The sequence below is a fragment of the Trichoplusia ni genome, chromosome 2 (genome assembly GCF_003590095.1).
Source record: "Trichoplusia ni isolate ovarian cell line Hi5 chromosome 2, tn1, whole genome shotgun sequence".
Classification (NCBI taxonomy): domain Eukaryota; kingdom Metazoa; phylum Arthropoda; class Insecta; order Lepidoptera; family Noctuidae; genus Trichoplusia; species Trichoplusia ni.
Genome location: NC_039479.1, coordinates 11,872,206 through 11,889,489, shown reverse-complemented (window position 1 = coordinate 11,889,489; position 17,284 = coordinate 11,872,206). Strand labels below are relative to the sequence as shown.

At 37.3% G+C, this 17,284-nt stretch overlaps 3 protein-coding genes across 3 annotated transcripts; 2 read left to right on the top strand and 1 right to left on the bottom strand.

Annotated features, from left to right (window-relative positions):
• Nucleotides 1–1,192: 1,192 nt before the first annotated feature.
• On the top strand, nucleotides 1,193–3,571 carry LOC113507305 (dehydrodolichyl diphosphate synthase complex subunit DHDDS). Its single transcript, XM_026890171.1, has 5 exons — nucleotides 1,193–1,869; nucleotides 2,091–2,224; nucleotides 2,331–2,479; nucleotides 2,721–2,896; nucleotides 3,295–3,571. The coding sequence occupies exons 1-5, from the start codon at nucleotides 1,627–1,629 to the stop codon at nucleotides 3,493–3,495; spliced, it is 903 nt and encodes a 300-aa protein (XP_026745972.1). The 5' UTR covers nucleotides 1,193–1,626; the 3' UTR covers nucleotides 3,496–3,571.
• A 490-nt stretch (nucleotides 3,572–4,061) lies between these two features.
• Nucleotides 4,062–6,812, bottom strand: LOC113507299 (protein FAM50 homolog). The gene is made up of 6 exons (XM_026890158.1): nucleotides 6,300–6,812; nucleotides 6,015–6,143; nucleotides 5,470–5,674; nucleotides 4,996–5,150; nucleotides 4,444–4,556; nucleotides 4,062–4,259 (listed from the first exon to the last, which is right to left on the bottom strand). The coding sequence occupies exons 1-6, from the start codon at nucleotides 6,642–6,644 to the stop codon at nucleotides 4,160–4,162; spliced, it is 1,047 nt and encodes a 348-aa protein (XP_026745959.1). The 5' UTR covers nucleotides 6,645–6,812; the 3' UTR covers nucleotides 4,062–4,159.
• Nucleotides 6,813–7,230: 418 nt separating this feature from the next.
• On the top strand, nucleotides 7,231–17,135 carry LOC113507272 (gem-associated protein 5-like). Its single transcript, XM_026890139.1, has 18 exons — nucleotides 7,231–7,602; nucleotides 7,798–7,957; nucleotides 8,268–8,484; nucleotides 8,847–9,465; nucleotides 9,618–9,800; nucleotides 10,093–10,338; nucleotides 10,824–11,001; nucleotides 11,355–11,514; nucleotides 12,071–12,230; nucleotides 12,681–12,820; nucleotides 13,148–13,272; nucleotides 13,729–13,903; nucleotides 14,434–14,940; nucleotides 15,233–15,380; nucleotides 15,599–15,678; nucleotides 16,062–16,194; nucleotides 16,422–16,508; nucleotides 16,669–17,135. Exons 1-18 carry the CDS (start codon nucleotides 7,406–7,408, stop codon nucleotides 16,979–16,981), a joined length of 3,828 nt encoding a protein of 1,275 aa, XP_026745940.1. The 5' UTR covers nucleotides 7,231–7,405; the 3' UTR covers nucleotides 16,982–17,135.
• Nucleotides 17,136–17,284: the final 149 nt, after the last annotated feature.

Here is a 17,284-nt window from a genome sequence, read left to right as displayed (position 1 = left end):
AGGATGAGGAGTTTGGGAAGGCTGTAGAGGATGGGATATAGAGGGAGCTGATGTTAGAACATCAGCGAAAGATTTCTTGACAGGAGGGAATAGTTTTGCTGCCTCTGAATAGGAGATGTTTTTCTCTGACATGCTTACTTTAATATTCCTCTGTCTCATGTATTCTGGGCACTGCTGACTATTTGCATTGTGACGACCGTCACAGTACAAACAGTTTGGCTCATCAACAGTGCAACTGTCTCCAAAGTGTTCCGCCCCACAGCGGTAGCACCTCGGTTTGGACCTGCACTGTGTTTTAGTGTGACCATATTTACAGCACCCGTAACACTGTACAGTAGGGAAGTGGTATAGCTCTACAGGAAGGGCGTTGTGGCAGCAAAACACCCGCTCAGGGAGTGTCCGACCATCGAATGTTAACACAACTGTGGAGGTTGGAACCCACTCCGTTTTGCCTTCATTCTGCACTCTTCTATTCATCCTGCGAATTTTTAGAATTTTTCCGAAACCTACTGGGGTTGAAAGGTTATCTGAGCACTCCAGGTCAGTCCAATCAGCCGGAACACCTTTTACTACACCCATTTTAGTGATATTGAAAGTAGGAATCATAGTATTATATCCTTTGCCCTTAATTTCCGAGTTGTTCAGGAATGCATTAGCATCCTCTGGGCCCTTAAATTCTACCGAGATCCGATTCCTGCCTATCTTTTTAATCCCATCCTGCGTTATATTTTTAACTTTCAGTCTCAACAACATCTGTCCAAATTTCACAGGATGGATAGATGTACCAGACTTAGGGTCAGACTCAACCAAAGATGCAAAAACGATAAATGGAGCGACATCTGTATTCGAGTATTTAGATCTAGCAATTAGAGACGGGGCAGTAGTCCTGTCTCGCTTGCCAGATGTAGCATCATCGTCATGATTACCTTCTGGAGCAGCCTCGTTGATAGCGCGTTTACGTTTGTGTAAAACTTGGGATTCTATCGCCTCAAAGGAGGATAACGGCACTGTTAATAACGGAGTATGGGGAAATAACTCCTGGGATTGAATGTTGGGAACAGTTTGGGTAGGATTGATTGGGACAGGTTGCGGGGGTTCATCGGGATCTGGGGGCCGGCCCGGAGGCCTGTCATCCACTTCCATGGTGGACGAGCGTTGCACGCATAAAAGGTGTAAAAAAGGGCTTGTTACCTTCTATGTGACACTTAAACAAACACAAAACAAACAAAACGCACACAGACAGCACAAATAATCACAGAACACACCGAAAATAACTTTCTATAGCTTAAAAGCCTAATAGAAACAAACTCCACATGTGTCAGTCACCAAACACAAACCGGAAGTCCTAGTAGTTGGTAGTCCTACTGATCCGTCATCCCATGTTTACGTGATCGTGACAGCTAGACCGTGGTGTATCGTGATTGTTCGGGTGTGATACTTTTATTTTAATTTATTCTATGAAGAGAATAGTTAAACAGCAATGGACCACTGATATCCTTTAACTTTCAGCCATACGTGTGAAAATAGTATAAACAAAATCACAAATGGTTACAAGTGTAATGATTATGTTTGAGACTGACGTGGTCCTGTGACGATTGCGACTATTTACTGTTCATTAATTCTTTTATGTATTTACATAAATATTATAGTTGGGTTGGTTACGAAGTAAATGACGTAGCAATGTCGTGGGTTAAGGATAACTGTCTTTCTTTCTTTCAACTATTTTGTATCAAAGTTGTGAAGACCGGTCGAGTTCCGCAACATATAGCTTTTATTATGGACGGGAATCGTCGTTATGCGAAGAAGAACAGCGTAGACACCAGTGCTGGACATTACAAAGGCTTTGACAAACTTTCTGAAACCTTGAAGGTATATTTTTATTTAAAGCACTATTTTATTTCTCTTAGTGTTTCAGTTCCTCTCTTTTAAAAACGAATTTTTATTGCCTTTGGTACTCATTTAAATTCTTCTGCCAGCTCCCTCCTGAAAATAAATACACACACACACCATTCACTTGTACTTATGCGACATGCTTTTGCAACTTTTCAGCTGAATTATACTTGTCTGATAAATGTATTTCTTGATTCCAGTGGTGCCTAGATCTTGGAGTGCCTGAAGCTACAGTGTATGCATTCAGCATAGAGAATTTTAAAAGGAATAAAGATGAAGTGAATGCTCTTATGGATTTAGCTAGAGACAAGTTTCAGAGACTATTGGAAGAAATGTATGTACTTTTAATTGCTAAATTTAGTTATCACCCCTAATTATCATTTGCAGGGAAAACTTTTGTTACGATTTTTTTTCTCTGATTACTATTTTTTTTGTTCTAGTGACCAAATTAATGAATGGGGTGTAAGAGTGCATGTTGCTGGTCGACTGTCCCTCTTACCAAAAGATTTACAGGCACTTGTATCTAAAGCCATGCTAGTCACCAGAAATAATAATAAGCTTAGACTCAACATCGCTTATGCCTATACAGGTAACAATACGATCAAATGGTTTATTCACTTATTGTATTTCTACTTATGGTTGAAGAGGATTATAATAACAATGAGTTATTTATAAATCATGATCTGATTTTTTTTATTTATGCATAATTACCACTTTCCAACAATGGGGTAACTGAATAAAAAGTAGTACAATACTTCTGTTATTCAATAGAAGTATTGTTTGCTAACTGGGATCTTTTTTTTTTATTTAATAAATGTTTGTTTTTTTAGGCAGGGATGAAATCAGCCGTGCTGCCTCACACATAGTGGATGGTGTCAAGAATAATGAGATATCACCTGAGGATATTGATGATGAACTTGTGTCACAAACTTTAGAACTGGGAGAAGCTGAATTACTTGTCAGAACTTCTGGAGAAGTTAGATTGTCTGACTTCATGCTGTGGCAGGTATGAGAATTTTAAAATATTTTAACTGCCATATTCAAGAGCAATAATATGTAAAAAGTCATCCCTTGGGCATGATTTTTTCTGCTAAGAAGTCAAATGTAGAAAGATTGTTATTTGGTGTTAGTAATTACTAGTTTCTACATACACATAAATGTATACTTGCAATAGTTGCAATTTACTTGCAAGTAAATGGCTATATGAGTCAATCTCAAAAGATAAACATTATTAAACATGCTACATATGCTATTGCTGTTTTTATTTTTTGCACTTCTATATAGTGTACGAAATCTTGTTTTATCTCATAAGGCCAGTCTCAGTCAGCATTCGCAAGAAAATTGTAAAATATTCTTTGTCATTACACTGCATTAGAATTAAATAAGTCGCACTTTTATTTTCAGGTATCAAACACGGTGCTATACTTTACCGAGGTATTATGGCCCGAATTTACAATTTGGAACCTATTAGCAGCTATAATTCACTTCCAGAGAAATGCTCCGCCCCCTAAAATGAAGAGCAGTGTCAGTGATAAAGCGCAATTGTTTTTGGATAACCTCGAAAATCATAGACATCAACAGTTGGAGAAATATGTTAATTGTTAATGTATACTCTGTTCTATTGTTATTTAGTAGTTATTGTAAGTACACAGGTTGTAGAAATATATGTAAATATGACTGATTTGTATTTTTTATTTAAGCCTGAATAGCATCCTGTAGAAATAAGCTGGATTAGGTCTTAAAGATTTTTGTTTAGATCTTTTAAGTAATCGATTTAATTACAATATTATGGAAAACTAGCTGACGCCCGCGGGCCCGCCCGCTAAAATTCGAAAATGGTCCATAAAATCGGGATAAAAACTTTGTGTTAATCCCGGTAAGTCCCAGTTATAAACTATCTGTGTACCAAGCTTGGTCAAAATCAGAGCAGTGGTTTTTGAGTTAAAGAGGAACAAACATCCATACACACATACTTTCGCGATTATAATATTAGTAGGATGGATTATCTAATTCGAGTCTGCATTTAGGACGTTAGAGCAGATTACTAATATTTACCTGTTCATAATTTGTTGTTAGGGTTAATAAGATCTTTTTAATTCACATCTTTTTTGACTTCGTTGATTTACCTTAGTTGAAAAAAGAGAAGGGTAGTTACGAGTAAAAGTCTAGTGTATACTAAAACTTAAAATACTTTATTACATTCGTTGGTAAATTATTGCATTTACTATTTGTCTAGGTGATTGCTTTATGAAGTAATCAGTGTATCTCATCATTTGCCTTTAATGGTGTATTTGGAGTAAGTCTTTGTTGGGTCGTAGGGTTCCCATCGCGAGGCGGGGAAGATATGTTTGTTTCTTTCATACCAAGATCTGTAAAAAAGGAAGAGTTATAAATGTGGCCATTCTTCAGAACAAATGTTAGAATAGATTTTGTTTATAATGATTAAACAAACGACTTTCTGAAAACCAGTAAATGATGACCCATTCATACAGAGTTTTGTCCAAATGTGTACAGTAGTTCCTATTTAGACGCGAGTCATCATTGCACACTAACCTTAGTAACACTTTGCCAGCATGGGAGTCCTGCTTTTCTTGCGTAGCGTCATTTACAAGCCTGACATCATCAGAGGCATCAAATTGGAAGAGAGGCCCACTTTTACCTCTAGCCTAAAAATAAAAGAAGATTACATTGGCTGTATAACACAATATAAATTAACAGTCATGTGGCAGTCAGACCGACACTCAGGGTGAGTGTCGCGAGTCTGGACAAATAGGTTAAATAAGAACAAATCGGTTGGGCGTAAGAACAACTCAATTTAAGGATGGGTATCAACAAATGTATGACCCTAATAATAGCTGAGCTTTATTTTAAGTATTCCTTTTTATAGTGGAGACAGATAAATTAAACTAAAACCTACTTATCATCTCAGTCAAGTGAATTGCGACATTCATTTTTTAGTGATCGCAGTACATTACAATTTTTTACTCACTCGAGAAATACGCCATATATTGCTTTGCTTTAAAATAAAGTGGCATTGCAAGACGCGCTACGCAAACGCTAGACAGCCTGGACATATCAAAAAACAATAATAATAAAAATACATACCTTAGTAACAATGAAATCATAAAATGTATAGTGATGTGGCAGTATCAGATCCTCTTTGACGTACATCAGCTGATCAGCTGACACTGTTTTGAGTTCACTGAACTCTGGCCGCAGTGTGTCCAAGCATCTTTGTAAAAACTGGTATATGGAATTACCTAAAAGATTAAATAAGTATATGAAATATCATGCACAACTAACGGCTATATAAAAATTGAGAGCAGTATGCAAAAACAAATGCCTACAACTTAGACATCTGTCTTATACTTAAACAAAACGGAACATTAAAAACAATGCTTGCAGCAGGATATTTCTGAAAAACTATTGTGATTTTAACTGGTGTTGCTAAACAAGCAAGCTTGGCAATCAACGCTCAACCATCCTCTATCTGGAAACAGACTTATCCAACAGTAGTTATCAACAGCTTTCAACATACAATGTTATAAACCATATAATCATACACAAAAAACATCTCACCTTTCTTCAAGGTAACATTTCGTCTATGCCCCGAGCCGTCCCAGTAACTGAATGTGACAGTAATGGGTTCATCCTTGAGACTTGCTTGTGTCATCACCCATTCAAGACGCAGTTCCTCTCGTAACTTAAGATCAGCTTCTTCTCTCTCTCTGTCAGGTAGGAACGATGTGTCCACATCGGGATTCTTCTTTATTTTTTTGTAAAGCTGTAAACCAATAATTATTTTGTTACCTTAAATAAAAAAAATAAGCAATAGAAATGGCTTATAAAAAAACAGTAATCCATTTCACATAACTTGGTCAAAAGTATAATGTAATATTCATTATTTAGTATGCTGTGGTACATTTAAAGGCTGTTATTTATAGTACCGTATTTGATGAGATAACTGTGTTGGGGTTGACTTCCAGTCTAACCAGATTCAGCTAAGTACCAGTGGTTTGCAAGGAGCAACTGCCTATCTGACGTCCTCAACCCAGTTACCTGGGCAACATTCTAGCCCTTGGTTAGACTTTCAAGCTTATGACTACCTGTAATGAATGACTTACCGGTTCTTCCTTGTCTCTCCAACTTTTGTCTTCCAAAGGAGGTTTCTCATCAACAGATGAATCTTCACTGTCTTCCTGAGCATCGTCTTCTTCTTCCTCTTCATTCATATCAAATGATAATGCTTGGATCTGGAACAGTTCATAGTTTAAGGAAGTTAGTTGTGGTGAATATAAATATTAACAATATGGAAAAAAAGAACAATATACAGTTAAATATAATGAAACAATCAACAATATAGTATTGTTACAATGCTTTTGGTTATGATGAAACATTCACAACAATACCTGTCTTTTCTGCTTGTTTTTCTGTGCCTGTTTAGCTTCAATTTCTTTTTGTCTTTCCTTCTCTTTCTCTGCCTTCTTCTGCGCTAACTTTTTCTCTCTTTCCCGCACTATGTGTTCCTGTTTCGCTTTCATCTCATCAAGAGTCACGAGACCGATGGTAGAACTTTTTAGCTGTTGCTCTACTGCATCGTAGTGTGTAGCAAACTTATTCTCAATGTTCACCATCTTCAAGTCTTCTTCTATTTTCTTTTTGCGTAGCTCTATCTCTTGCTGAGCCTTCTCCCGTTTTTTCATGAGGTGCATAGCCCTCCCAGCCTCAGAAGCTGCTCCTTTGTAGTGAGCCATTGCAGATTTTTTGTATTATAGTTCGAAGTCAATTTACGTTTCTCTAGATTACGTTACAAACACAAAACAAGACTGCACTTTCCAGAAACATCAACACTCACAAACACAACACGACTGATGATTACAAGACATCTGTCAATAGTGTCAACCTGAAGAGTTTGACATCCAAATTCCATAATGACCGCAGAATGAAATGTATCAAACTAATCAAAACCTCCTTCTTATGTCTAATTTTAATCATAATACGTCATACCACAGTTAACAAAAATACTATAATAAAACTATTTCTAAAGACTTACGCAGAAGGCCAAATTAAGCAGCAATATAAAGGTGCGGCCTCATAGAGTCGCTCGTTTCCAGTGATAAATATGGTCAGGACGTGACTTTGCATTGCTGATTTCCTTACCTCATTCGTAACCCGTGGCAGTGATACAAATGAAAGGAGCTGGATCGCATAAAAATAACGATATAATGGTGTTTTTTTTTTATTCTTTCGATACCATTATTTACAGGAATTAATGTAGAAACCGTTGCAGTTGCAGCACCTGGCAGCACCCCTTTCATATGCACTTGTCTCGTAGTTTACTCTCGGTTTTCTTCGTTTCTCGGTCATTTTCTACATGACTATTTTGTCTATATTATCTGTATTTTAGGGACACTGATGTCAGCCTGCGCGCGGTCAAAAATTTAATTTACCGGGTTTAGTAGGGTGGTATTTAAGTTTTGCTGTGCCTTTCGTTACCTTTAAAATCGACTCAGTTATGGAAGAAACCATTTTGCTGCCGTCACCGAGCTGGTTCCTTGTGTCTAATATTGCTGTTAGCACAGACGGCTGGGTCATATATGGAGGACCAAGTAAAAGTCTGTGTGTCTTGGAGCCTATAAAATCAGACGATGGAATAATTGAAGGAAATGATAAATACCGTGCGCATGTAGTCACAAGGGCACATCTAGAAAAGTATGTACTTCCATAGTTAGTGTACTATTATTTCAGTACAGTTTGTGTGTTATCAGACATCATAAAAAAAAAACAAAAGATTTTTTCTTTCCTTAGTGTGGTTTGTCCATTGAGTTTTTCTACCTGGCTTGATAAAAACTCTTGTGTGGCTTTCAGTCTGGAAAGTAATACTTATACACTTCTTGAATTTTACAGGATTGTAAGTGTAGACTTATCACCGGAGTGGTTAGAAAAAAGGAATTTTATCTCAGGCAGTTCAGATGGACTTGTTAAACAATGGATTGTGGAAAAACTCAAAAATAAGTACAGAATTAAAGCAACTCACAGCCATGAGGTCCATCAAAAGAATAAAGAGGCAAGTTTATTATAGAAAAAATATTAATATTGAAAATTTATTTTAACTCATTTATCGATTGCATGGACAGCTGAGTGGTCGAGGTCACCACACCAATCCCACTCTATGAGATGTGTTGCATGTTCGATCACTGTGTAGGATAAATGCTTGTTCTGAGTCTGGGTGTCTGTGTGCATGTGAATTATATGTTTGTAAAACCCCCTGTGATGAAGGATTAAATTCCTTATTACGAGTCTTTTTTTTTTTTAAAACAAAAATTGATTCGATGAGAAGTACATGTAAAACCATCATCTTTATTTTTTTTTCTCAGGAGATTGCTGGCATTGGCTACAGCAATGAAACAACTGCAATAACAGTTGGTACTTACGGTAATATAGTAAAATGGAACTTTACCGCAAACTTGGCCAAGACATACCCCAACATGATGAAGAATTTCAAGCCAACATGTATGGCTTGCTCACAGCATTTACCTTTGCATGTAGCGATTGGTACCAAACAGGGTGTTATATTTGTTATGGATCTGACTAGTAAGTATTTAGGAGAAGTATTTATTATTAATTAAAAAAATCTTAAAATAATATATTTACCACAAGTATCATTTAAAGGATAAAGACTGAACTAAAATTCTATGCTTATAATATGTTTACAATATCGAAGTCAACATTGTATTAATAATAGTATTTTATTAGTAAACTTTGTGAATTGGTAAATAGTTTTAGTGTAGCTGATATTTTAGTTTAATGCACCTAGTAAGTATATTATAATAATCTGCGTTTTCTGGCTGTGCGCTGTTTTTGTTTGATTATATTGAAATTTTTTTAAAAATACAGTGGCAAAGTTCTCCTACATTTTGGCTGGCATATTTAAAGATTATTATTTTGTTTGCCAGATAATGGAAAATTAATATACAAAGTCCGTGGCCAAGACGATGAGGTCATGAATGTAAGCTGGTGTCCAAAATTCGAGGTATCTATTAACAAAACACTAAAGGAATCAGAAAACAGATCATTCCTAACTAAGAGACTTGAGGCCATAAGAAATGAAGGCGAAAAAGAAAGTGTTCTAGAACAATCCGGAATTGGAAAGAACCTTCCGGAAGATAGTTTTGATGAATCAATAGTTGAAGAGGATGATACATTTGATATTTACAAAGACCATGAGCCAGACGAATTTGGTCACAAGAAATATGTTCCGGAAGATGTGATTGTGAAGGTGAAGGAGGAAAAACCTAAGAATGATGATTTCTTAGCTGAATGTTTGAAGTTACGAGAGGAGATCTTGAAAAGGAAGAACCAGCCTGAACCTAGTATAGAGTCGTTAGTTCAAGCTTTAGATGAAACGCATGTTGAAGGTGAGGCTGCTGTGGAAACTGAAGTACCTGAAGCAGAGAAGGCCAAAGAAGTTGAACCGAGTACAAGTAAAAAAAGTAGTAATCAAAATACCAAAGATCTTGTTGAATCTAGTCCTCATATGCACAGGCATTTGCTTGCTACTGTGGGAAAATATGGGTATGTTCTATGAGTATATTTTAATGTTATGACGTTTCATGGGCTATTATGTCATTTACAATTTTGTCATATGTTCCCTCCTATGATGTCACATACTTTACCTTTTTATTCTCGGTATGATTCTAATGCAATCTTTGCCTTTTATATTACAGTGGAGTTAGAATATGGTCTAAATCTGGTAAACTGGTTGCAACATGTGCCATTCCCAACAATGCCAAAACCATTAAGAACAAGGGTTCGAATTGGCCAACTCTTTTGTGGTATAGACCCAATTCATTATTGGTAGTAGATGGAAAGAGTCAGCTATTAGAAATGAACCCGCTACAAATTGACTGGTAAGTATCCTTACTTTAACAGTTTTGAAAAATACATATATTTCCTGGTACTTAGTTGTATACCATCTCAACAGATCAAAAGCATACATTGCCACCGAATAAGTTAATACAACGTCGTCAAACGATATGATCCCTAATAACACACCCAAAATATAAAATAAATTAAACTACGCAAAATTATAACATTAGCAACAAACTAGAATATAAGTTGTTCCATCAACTGCACTAGAATAATAATTAAACTGAACTACAGCACAAGCCAATGCAAATTGAACTCTACCTTCCTTTACAGTAAAAACAAATTAGAATTCCGCGTAGTCCACTCCCTGCACAAGCGCGGCATGTACTGCATCGCGTCGGACGCCCCGCGCGTGTTCTCCTCAGACACGCCCACCAACGGCGCGTGGTCCGTGTGGTCGTTCTCGCAGGACCGCAACATCATCCGCTACTGTATGAAGACCAAGAAGGTTGTGGGTATACACGCCACTTGTGGCGGGTTCTTGTACACCGTGCTGCCGTGCCCGTATGATGCTGAGAAGTAAGTGTGATTTTTGACCATTTTTTTATAGGAGTTTCTTTGCCATTCTCAATAGACTACAAAGGTAACCTTCTTTCTTATCACATTATAGAGCTAGGACTTAAAAAAAAACTCAACCTTTCATAAGGCGAGATAAAACTGACAAGGAGAATTTCATATTCACTCATAATCGTGTGTAAGCCTCTACCTCTTATTATATACAAATACAAATGTTTTTTATTGTGATACATAGGTTATTAGAAGTTTTTACAAATTTTCAATAGTAATGTAGCAATACTAAATAAAGATCTTAAGCATGTAAGATGTGTCCATTTCCGTTTCAATTAGTGTCTTTTTAGGAGTATTGAAATAAAATAACTACAAAATCAAAGGTATTTATTTTATTTAATATAGGCCGTTATCCATGCAATTTGCACACATAATGACTAGGTGCATCATTTCATAATAATTAGTCGCGTACGACTAATAGTGTTATTGTCTGTCAGGATAGCAGTGAGTGTAGGCGACGGCGCGGTCCGCGTGTGCAGCCTGCCGTGGCTGGGCGCGCGGCTGCAGGCGGGCCCCGTGAGCTCGCACTGGCAGCACGTGCAGGGCAAGGTGCTGGCCCTGGCCTGGCACCCCACGCGGGAGAACCTGCTGGCCTTCGCCACCGCCGAGTCTAGAGTATGTATGACTATTGGGCTCCTGTCTTGCAACATTGTATTATATACGTATATGTTGTTAAAAACCTAGACCATCACTTAATTGCCATCATGTATTTAAATAGTTTTAGCGAGCCTCTCACAAATTTTTGAAAGTAAAATTGTTATACAAATTGCTTACAAGTTTTCTAGTTAATCTTAAAAAATCCTCTGCTAGAAAGTTGTTAAAAAAATTGTCCCTAGTAGATATTTTATTCAGCTAAAAATAATGTTATATGTTCTTTTTGAGAGTAACCCGTACTTTCCTACTGTTAGTATTATCCATACACAGAAACAACAATTCGTTTTATCAAGAATAATATATTGTACTAACAGGTGGGTCTCATAGACACAAGCAAACCGGACAAGCCGGCGCGTCCGTTGCAGACCGCGCTGAACGACGGCGTCTACTCCCTGTGTTGGGGTGAAGGCATGAACTTGTACGCAAACGGCGGAGGGAAACTCGTAATGTATAGAGCTGATAAACCTGACGAAGGTGATTAGTGAATATGTATTTTGACGTCAAAAATGATGCTTTTTTGTCATACTGCTACATCAACATGCCTAAGTCCTGCTCTTCACCTCACTGCACTTTTCTTTAGTAATTTATTAGTTAAGACTTGTTGCCTTGGGCCCGCAAGCTATAAATCGAAAATAATCCCACGGGAATATAAGCTTAGAATAAAACTGTCCTATCTGTTAATCCCAGTTATATACTATCTTTCAGTGTTGTTCACATGAAAGAGTAACAAAAATTCATATACAAACTTTCGAAAAAGCGTGTTTTATGTTTTTTTTTATATGAGCGAGTTAGTAAATAATTAAATATATTAATTGCGGCGGAATTGAAGAGGCGTTAGTTTTCAATTGATATTGATTTTAATAAATTTCAATCTCAACACTGTATTACACTGTAGCGTAGTACACACTAAATTTTTGCTCGTCCGACAGAGTCCATATTGATCGCAAACTTGTTTCTAATCTCTATGGAATGCAAAAAAAAATAGTATTGAGTATAGGGTGATTAAACACATGGTTGTGCATATGGGCAGCCCCCACGGCGGTGCCGGTGTCGCTGGAGGGCGAGTGCTGGCAGGTGTTCGCGCTGAGCGGCGGGCCGCGCGGCCTGCTGTGCGGCTCCTTCGTGGGCGGCGTGGCGCTGCTCACGCCGCTCCCGCCGCACACGCTCGTCGCGGCTGCCTTCGTCTTCAGGTACACATAACACTTCATACTAAGTATCGTTGTTATATTTTCGAGACGATACAAGTAAGGTATTTTTAAAATCCTTAGTTTTCTTTACTCCACCCGATTTCGGCCCGTATAGGTAGATAGAATACCTTTCTTTTTTAACTATATATAGCGTATGTTAATCTAGGACAATTAAGCATTCTAATTGTGTAAGAATTTTTCAAATCAATCTGGAAGTTTTTCACCACCAAGTACTTACCATCCAACACCAAGTACTTACCATCCAACACCAAGTACGTACCATCCAACACCAAGTACTTACCAACCAACACCAAGTACGTACCATCCAACACCAAGTACTTATCATCCAACCGCAAGTAAACTTTTAGTTATGCATTTCTCAAGTTGTCCAGTAGTAACCTGTTTCTTAAGTTTAAAATAAACCTAAAAAGTCAACATAATTTTTGCTTTCAGTAAAATGATACATTCAATGGAGTGGCATCCTCAACAGACTTCTAGCTCTAGTGATGAGTCACCATACAAGGATCTCATTGCTGCATGCTCTTTGGAAAGAGATGGTGCTATTGCCATCCTGGAGTTTGGCACTAAACCAGGTAAAATTAGAAAGACTTTTCAAAGTAACTATCGTGAGAATGTTTCATTATTGAATGTTGCAACCCTTACGCGTATTTATCGGAATTGCCCGACTAATATCGGAAGGGTTCGCGAGGTCAACCCCGCTGTGTCAGTTCAAGTTTAAGGACTCCGGTTGGGTCAGAAACTAGTCGGACAATCCCTATAAAAACATCAGAGTTCTTCCTGATTTGATTTGGCTTTGGTCTAGAGTCTTTTCACATCAATACCTTTAATAATTTTACATAATGTTAAATAACTTAATTATTTATTGTATGCCAATTAATTATTTATGGTTTCTTGAACAGACGGTACTAAGCAGCTAACAAAATGGAAGACTCTATTGGGCCACAAAGGCCCTGTATTTCAAGTTGCGTGGAACCCTCATCGCGATGAACTGCTGCTTTCTACTTCACAGGATTCTAGTGTTAGGGTGAGTATTTAACACCATCTTCAGTATTTTGTTGTCATAACTAACTAACTTTTGTGGTCATAATTCGTTGTACCCGGAATATTATGGAATTTCGTAACCACAACTAAAACGGTTATCACAAATAACAAAATTATCCGTATGTAGCTGTTATTCAATAAAAAAAGCAACATTATAATAGCGGTCTAGTTTTAATAGCACCCGCTATATCAAAATTGTAACATGACCGATACAGGTTTTTATCGGCTTTTCTCAATTTTAACGCTATAACAATTTAGCATCTTAAAATTAACCGACAGAATTTCGAGATCGAACCGAATCCGCGTTTTTACGTCCTAAACACCTCCACATTCTTAACAATGTACGAACATCTTCTCGCCGTTCTTTTACTGTAACAGTAGCTGAAGGTTGTAATTTATTTTGATAGGATCTATGTTGAGTGCATTCTGTTATGTGTAGGTGTGGGACATATCAGCGGGCGCGTGCGTGAGTATATTCGGCGGGCACGGGCAGGCGTCGCTGGGCGCGGCGTGGCTGGCGCAGCCCGGCGCGCCCGCGCTCGCGCTGTCGGGCGGCGCCGACGCCTGTCTGCGGCTCTGGGACGCGCGCCGGCATGCCGCCGACAGCTATGACGGTATGTACACGGTACACATTAATGCACTAACTTTAAAATGCGCACAACATCACGTACATCACGTTCTGAACCCAAAGTAAGTTGCTAAAGCACGTGTGTTATGGAATTCAAATACAACGAAGGTACCACAAACACCCAGACCTGAGACAATGTATAAATATGAATTTTTACATTGACCCGACTGGGGATCGAACCCGGGACCTCAGAATCTTGATAAAGAATGTCTTCAAAAAGGAGATTTTTGAGTGTGTTATTCATGCATGCCCTTTTGCTAATGCGAATTAACGTAGTCGGGTCTACATTGTGTAGGATCTCTGTATAGACATAACAAGACAAATATTGTATGTGTTTGAGTTAGACGTAACGTTTAAAGTACTAGTATAGCAATAAGGTATTTAATTATTCAGTTTGTTTTAACAATTAATCATCGTTTCTTCTATTTATTGAGATCCCCATTGGCGAAAAATGTGTTTTGACGGTAGTTTTACAGCATCATGTTACCGAAACTGAAAACATATTCTTTTCTACAGACACTAAACACGAAGTTCACTTAAAGAAAAAAGAAAAGAAAGCGCCTGTCAAGAAGGAAGCAATCAAAAACGAGGCAGAACCAGCCAGTGAAAGTGGAGATATGGTCGCAATGAGTTATGAAACGGGTAACGAGAGAGTCGTGTCCAAGGTGCCCAAGAAGTTCATGCTGCCTTTGATGTTTAAACAAATGAATGATCCGAACCAGCTACCGGCACCTAGGAAAATGCTACAATTATACCTCGAAAAGACTGAAAAAGCTATTAAGAAAGAAGATGGATCCAAAAACTTATTGGTCGATGAAAATAGTAATACAAATACTGTTGATGAGAAAGGAGATCGTATTAAGCTTGAGGGGGAGGTAGATAGTGATGTTCTTGAGAATAAGGATTTAACTGTGGAATGCACAGAAGAAAATGAAAATAGTTCCAGAAAAGATGAAATTGATTTAGACTTCCTAAAAGTGTTTGGGAGTATCAAAGAAGTTAATGAATTTCTGGACATGGAAAGTAAGTATTTGTATAAAATTGTAAATAGGAACTGGACTTTTTTTTCTAAACAAAGTGATTCCTAGTTTTTTACAATTGTCAATTGAAGGAACCATATCTTGCAATTCTGTTTATAAATAAACGTTTATATTACTGAAAATTACGACGATTTAGAAAAATAGGAGATTATCTAATGAGGTGTTTCACAGAAGATAAATACATATTAATTTAGTAATTTATCGGGAACACCACAATATCAAAGGGTATAAGGTTGGTAAGGTTCTATTAATTAATAAATGGTTAATAATTTCAGTGAAATACCACTTGGCCACGGGTTCATACGAAGCTTGGATCATGCTGTCCATCTTCCGTGGTCACATTGACAACATGATACAGTTCGCGAGCCAGAAAGATATGCTCGACCCATTCTTACTCAGTATTGCTCCTTGTGTTTCGTTCAAGTAAGTCTGTCTTTATTTATACTGTTATTGCTAAATGATTATGTTAATTTTAGAGTAATTTTTAACATGCATGCATGATTTATATAATTTGGCTGGCAAGTTTTTGTAGTCTTGAATATTATTTATTTTTTCTACTTTAGGTATCCGGACGGTATTGAAACTGCTTTGATACACTACATAAATAAATATAAGTTGAATTTGATGTATTTTTTTTCTAGATATTGGAAAGACGCGACACAGCTATATTTAGCGCAAATCGATCGGGTGGTTGCGATGAAAGAAGAGGAGAAACTTTATGGTATGTCTAACTGCCCATTATGTTAATGTTGAATGTCTACTAAGCACTAAGGTTCAAATCATACTGCGCCTCTTGAAAGTTGGTCGTTCCAAGAAACCGTTCTTTAAAATACCTTGAATAGTAGTTTAGTATTAATTGTAGTATGGTCAGCCAAAAAGTGCATGAACGCCATAAATTTACAAAGCATCAATAAAAATGCAACGAATTAGTGTTGGAGCCAGAATAAATATTTTTAGCACGAAAATATACTGAACTCAGTTGTTAATACGTCTCTATTTATCGACTTTTTTGTCTTGCATACGGAGTGTCTTGCATGCCAATATCTTTCTATACCTACATTTGGTAAGTATAGTATGTATATACATAAATATTGTAACTTGTAGAAGTGAGGCAGTACGGTGGACCTGTGTACCGCAAGGTCGCTGTGTTGCTCAGCATACACGATGTAAAGGGCGCAGTGGCGGCGCTTGTCGAGGCCAAGTTTTTCAAAGAAGGTTACATTTTAAGTCGGCTCAGGTAATTATGTACTTATGATTTTCGTCGAGATAAAGCTTAAGTAAGGCTAGGCTAGTAACTTCTTGCACTTTGCGATACATTGCATCAGACCGGTATTTTTTAAACTCATGGTTTTTTTATCCGTTGCATTTTCAAAAGTACTGTTAAGCATTTATCTTAGACAGAACCTGATTTTGATAGGTTTTTGTTTGAAGGGTAGTAATCATTGGCTATTATTATATTTTTAGGTACATGGATAGTGTGGCCGAATCAATTCTGAAAGAATGGGCCGTCGACCTTGCTATGAGTGGAAGATTAACGGTTGCGGCTATTTGGTAAGTTTTTATTAATGCAGCATGTCTGACAAGTAAAAATTGTTTAATCTTTTATTTCGAAAAACTGGCAACCAAAAAAGACTTACTACTTTAATTTAGAAAGTCCAAGTATAATATCTATTACTTTTGTATTTTATAATAAGGAATTGTCTTGTTCCAGCTACATCGCCCTTAACGATTTGTCACAAGCGGCCCAAGTGCTTTCCAGGTCTAAATACCAAGAAGGTCTCAGTCTAGCCGCCGATATAGCGAAGGCGGCTGGCCGGAATTCATTCGCGGATCACGTGGAGAGCAGAAAATATCTTAAAGCGAAGCTAAATGCGGACAAAACTGAAGAAATATTAAAGGCTTTGCCGTCAAAGATAGAACTTCTTATGAAGGAGGGTAAGAAACAAAATGGTGATAATTCAAGTGAGCTTAATGATGATACCTCAAGTGATGCTATCAACGAGGGTACTGAAAACAAGGAATAAAGTATATTTGTGTATGTTATCGGCTATTGCCGAACGTTTGATGAACTCTTACCAAGCCAGCCACTTCGTGGTTGACAACCATCCAGTATTTAAGAGTTGCGTTTTGTTTTTAATTGTAATTGTGTTTTTGTAATAAACTTGTTTTAAAGTGAAAGTTTGTTATCCTTTTTTAGTAAACTACCTTCAAAATTCAATCCTTTGGGTAAACTAATATTAATAATTAAGCACCAGGGGTCGAATAACAAAAATTTTAATTACGACCATTTTGAGAACCTCGTCATTTTTAAGCTTTTGATTTAAAAC

Excerpts from the sequence above, each read along its gene's own strand:
- LOC113507305 (XM_026890171.1), top strand. The coding sequence starts at position 1,627 with ATGTATTTACATAAATATTATAGTTGGGTTGGTTACGAAGTAAATGAC. Across the intron at positions 2,480-2,720 it reads CATCGCTTATGCCTATACAG|GCAGGGATGAAATCAGCCGT; the intron begins GTAACAATACGA and ends TTGTTTTTTTAG. Across the intron at positions 2,897-3,294 it reads CTGACTTCATGCTGTGGCAG|GTATCAAACACGGTGCTATA; the intron begins GTATGAGAATTT and ends TTTTATTTTCAG.
- LOC113507299 (XM_026890158.1), bottom strand. The coding sequence starts at position 6,644 with ATGGCTCACTACAAAGGAGCAGCTTCTGAGGCTGGGAGGGCTATGCAC. Across the intron at positions 6,144-6,299 it reads AAAACAAGCAGAAAAGACAG|ATCCAAGCATTATCATTTGA; the intron begins GTATTGTTGTGA and ends GAACTGTTCCAG. Across the intron at positions 4,260-4,443 it reads GCTGGCAAAGTGTTACTAAG|ATCTTGGTATGAAAGAAACA; the intron begins GTTAGTGTGCAA and ends CCTTTTTTACAG.
- LOC113507272 (XM_026890139.1), top strand. The coding sequence starts at position 7,406 with ATGGAAGAAACCATTTTGCTGCCGTCACCGAGCTGGTTCCTTGTGTCT. Across the intron at positions 7,958-8,267 it reads TCCATCAAAAGAATAAAGAG|GAGATTGCTGGCATTGGCTA; the intron begins GCAAGTTTATTA and ends TTTTTTTCTCAG. Across the intron at positions 9,466-9,617 it reads GCTACTGTGGGAAAATATGG|TGGAGTTAGAATATGGTCTA; the intron begins GTATGTTCTATG and ends TTTATATTACAG.